The 3,760-nt window shown below is 55.1% G+C and overlaps 1 protein-coding gene across 3 annotated transcripts in view; it reads right to left on the bottom strand.

The window, feature by feature from the left end:
* Window positions 1-216: 216 nt before the first annotated feature.
* Window positions 217-3,760, bottom strand: part of KXD1 (KxDL motif containing 1) — a 12,131-nt gene continuing 8,587 nt past the window's right edge. For 2 of the 3 annotated variants that reach the window (XM_021708780.1, XM_021708779.1), the window contains exons 4-5: window positions 1,959-2,005; window positions 616-1,170 (exon numbers count right to left, since the gene is read on the bottom strand). In XM_021708780.1, coding sequence (XP_021564455.1) covers window positions 860-1,170; window positions 1,959-2,005 — 358 coding nt within the window. In that variant the 3' untranslated portion in view covers window positions 616-859. Of the gene's footprint in view, window positions 1,171-1,958; window positions 2,006-3,760 lie in introns of all 3 variants that reach the window. The other variant, XM_008050473.2, reaches the window with a different exon arrangement.

Raw genomic sequence — 3,760 nt, 5'->3', positions numbered from 1 at the left:
GCGGGAACGGTGTTGTAAGCCAGGGAAGCAGCACGTGCGAGGACCTAGGTGGTGATGAGAACCTGGCTTGTTGGGGCAGCAGGAGCAGCCTCTCTCTCTCTAGCCCAGTGGTGCCTGTCTGTCTGCCATTGGCAGGGCCCCCTGTCCCTCATCCAGCACACGGCCACCTTCTGCGTTGCTTGCCCCAAGGATGAAGGAAACCACGGCCAGGTGCTCTTGCCTTTTTAGTAACGGAGTCTTTTTATTGATAACTTCCCAACAGCATCTGTAAACATCAGGTACAAAAATATTCCGTTAAACTCTTTTCCGAGGTGGCTTGGCTTGCTCTGGGGGATCCTGGGAGAGGCCTGCTGGGTCCTGGGCTCCAAACCTATTTAGAGACACATAGGCCTCACCAGGTTTGGACTGAATGGATAGCTAGCCTCCATCTCGAGCCTTCTACTTGTCTCACAACTTCGAGATACCAGTCGGAGACAGCATTCAATACTTTTGTGGGAGGAAGGGGCAGGGAAACCAGAATGCGTAGGTGCAGAGGCGGGCTGGGGGGGATCTTGGACGTGACAGTGCTTGTTCACCTCAAGGAGGTCCTGACCAGGGGTTGGGGGCTATCTGGCTCTGGTCTCTGGGAGCCTTTTCAGTAGGATTCAGAGTAGACCTCAGGCCAGCTCTGGAAAAGTTCCCTGTGCCCAGCCCCACGACTCCCGCTGGGATGGGCATGCCCTGGCATGGCAGAGGAGTCTGCAGTAGATGTTCTGAGGGAGGAAGGAGCCGGAATTAAAGACTCCCTAGAATTCCACAGCCCGAGGGAGAGACTCTGTCCCCCAGGAGCCCTGGATGACAGAACAGGGCAGCAAAGCTACTATGGCGAAGCAGGTGAGCCACTGCCACCCAAGACACCTGGGAAGGGCCGCCCTGAGGCCCTTGAGGCACCAGACTGGGACTCCTCGCCCGGAGTCTCCTCATCATCTGTCTGGCTCCGGCCATTGATGGCAGGGGAGCTGGGCCGGATGTGGGACAGGTCCTCGAAGCCAGGGCTGAGGGAGGGCGAGACAGTGTCAGGACTGGTGTCACATGAGCCTGTGCTCTGTTCTGAGGTGGCGATGGTGGTGGTGGTGCTGGGCGGGATGGGGTCTTCGTCCTCGTCCTCCAGGAGGGACGCCTCTGGGATGTCTAAGGGAAGGAGGCCCAGGAGTTGGTTCAGTCGCCTTGCCTGGCGCTGTGCTGTGGGACATGTGACCCTGACAGCTGCCCCACTCCACGGGGCATGACGTGGCCTATTTTACAGAGGAGGAAACTGAGAGGCCTCACTTTCAAGGAGAGGTGAGGCTCTGGGGCTGGCTGACCTGGCTCTGCGGGTGAGCCTGGTTCTATTGTTCCTTCCCCGTGACACTGTCTGACCTGGGCCAGGCAACTCACATGCCTCACCACAGCTCCTGTGGACTGCTGTCAGCAGCCCTGGGATGGAGCGCTGCTGGCCCATCTACCAGATGGGGTAAACCAAGTCTTAGCATGGGGAACCCTCTGAGGCGGTGGCAACACAGTGACAACTCAGAGGCTGCTCGAGCTCTCTGGCCAGACAGACATGAACTCCAGTCGTGCTCTGCCCTTTCTGGCTATGCATCCTCTGACCAAGTCACTTCCCCTATGGGCCTCAGTTTCCCCTCTGTGAAATGGGGATACTCATGGCCCCCATCATGAGTGGTTGTGGGTAACAGCCAGGCTCATGGGGTATGTGGTGCACACTGGAACAAAGATCATCACTGTTCTTGTCACATTCCCCAGTGTGAGCTTCTACAGAGAGGACCAGGCCCCATACCTCCCCTACCTCTGTAGACCCACTGCCCGCCAGGGCCTGGGCTTGGTGGCAGCCCCTGGGGAAGCCAGCTCTGGGAGGAGGTGCTGACGTCCTTGGGAACAGGGGCCAGATGGGGGATGCAGGAGCCCTGGGTGACACTTACGGCTGAAGGCCTCTGGGTGCTGCCGGGCCAGTTTCCCCTTCAGCGTCCTGCAGGGAAAGGAAAGCACCTGGGACTGAGGTGGCAGAGCTGACAGGTGGCCAGCAGCATCCCCACGCTGCCTATCCATCGTATCTCCTCTCTTGGCAGACCCAGCCATGCCCCAGCAGTCAGGGCCCTGTGCTCCCCAGCAGACCTCCCACCCCAGCATGAGTGCCACCCACTCAGCTGTCATGGGACCTGGGCTCTCTCCCTGCAAGGCCCTCTTTACACTAAAAACTCCTCTACCCAAACGACCTTTTTTTTTTTTGGTAGAGATGGGGTCTGGCTGTGTTGCCTAGGCTGGCCTAGAACTCTTGCACTCAAACGATCCTTCTGCCTCAGCCTCCCAAGTAGCTGGGATTATAGGAATGAGCTACCATGCCTGCCCCGGATACCCTTTGAGGAAGCTTCCTAGACTGTCACTCCTCCAGGTGACCTGTTCCAGCTTTTTCCCTCCAACTGTAGGCTGAAGCCCAGCGAGTCATGCAGGGAGCCATGCTGGCAAAAGGGTCACAGCATCCATACCTCACACAAGGAATACTGGCACTCATGACATCGAAACTCTTAGAATGCATCTGCTTCCTTTGTTTTTAAACTGGCTGATTTTTATCTTCTCCTACAGTAGTGGAGCCCTGGCCACAGACAATTGCAGTGGGGTTTTTGGAGCACAATCTCCTGCTACTGGCTGCAGCCAGTTGGTTGCCCCAGAAAGAGCCCATAGCTGGTTCCCTGCCCGTGACTAGGTGGGTGCACTTTTTTCCTTCCCAGTGATGGGAATATATATCATTAGGTGGCAATTCTTGGGATTTCTGTGCCCCCCATCTGAACATTGTGCTAGGGCAGCCAGCCTGGTGAGAAGACCCAGAAAAGACATGGGGTTTTTTTGTTTGTTTGTCTTTTGAGTCAGGGTCTCACTATGTCACCCAGACTGGAATGTAGTGGCACGATCATGTCTCACCACAGCCTCAACTTCCTGGGTCCAAGTGATCCTCCCATCTCAGCCTCCTGAGTAGCTGGGACTACTACATCTGCATTCTACCACATCTGGCTAATTTTTTGATTTTTTTTGTAGAGACAAGGTCTTGCTATGTTGCCTCAAGCAATCCTCCCACCTCAGCCTCCGAGCAGACTTGAGCCACTGTTCCTGGCTAAAGATACATTTTTGTTTGTTTGTTTTTAATTTTGAGTTGGAGTCTCACTCTGTCGCCCATGCTGGAGTACAGTGGAATGCTCACGGCCACCATAGCCTCGACCTAATGGCCTCAGGAGATCCTTCTACCTTACCTTCCATGTAGCTGGAGCTATAGGCAAGCACCACAACACTTAGCTAATTTTTTGATTTATTGTATAGATGAGGCCTCACCAAGTTGCCCAGGCTGGTCTTGAACCACTGGACTCATAAAGGATTCCAACAGCCTGTCTTGTGATTTCTACACAGAGCCTGCTCAATAAAACACATTCGCTTGCAGGGCATGGTGGCTCACGCCTATAATCCCAGCACTTTGAGACGCTGAGGTGAGAAGACTGCCTGAGCCAGCGAGTTTGGGACCTGCCCAGGCAACTTGGCGAGACCTCATCTCTACAGTGAATCAAACATTAGCTGGGCATGGTAGGGCGTGCTTGTAGTTCTAGCTACTTGGAAGACTGAGGCAGCTACTTGGAAGGATTGCTGGAGCCCAGCAGGTCGAGGCTGCAGTGGCCGGGAGTGTGCCACTGCACTCTAGTCTGGGCGATAGAGTAAGACTCCAACTCAAAAAAAAAAA

The sequence above is a fragment of the Carlito syrichta genome, unplaced genomic scaffold (assembly GCF_000164805.1).
Source record: "Carlito syrichta isolate Samal-C Ts95f unplaced genomic scaffold, Tarsius_syrichta-2.0.1 Scaffold147223, whole genome shotgun sequence".
In the NCBI taxonomy this organism is placed as follows: domain Eukaryota; kingdom Metazoa; phylum Chordata; class Mammalia; order Primates; family Tarsiidae; genus Carlito; species Carlito syrichta.
The sequence above is the reverse complement of the archived record's forward strand: the minus strand, read 5'-3'. Positions and strand labels throughout refer to the sequence as shown.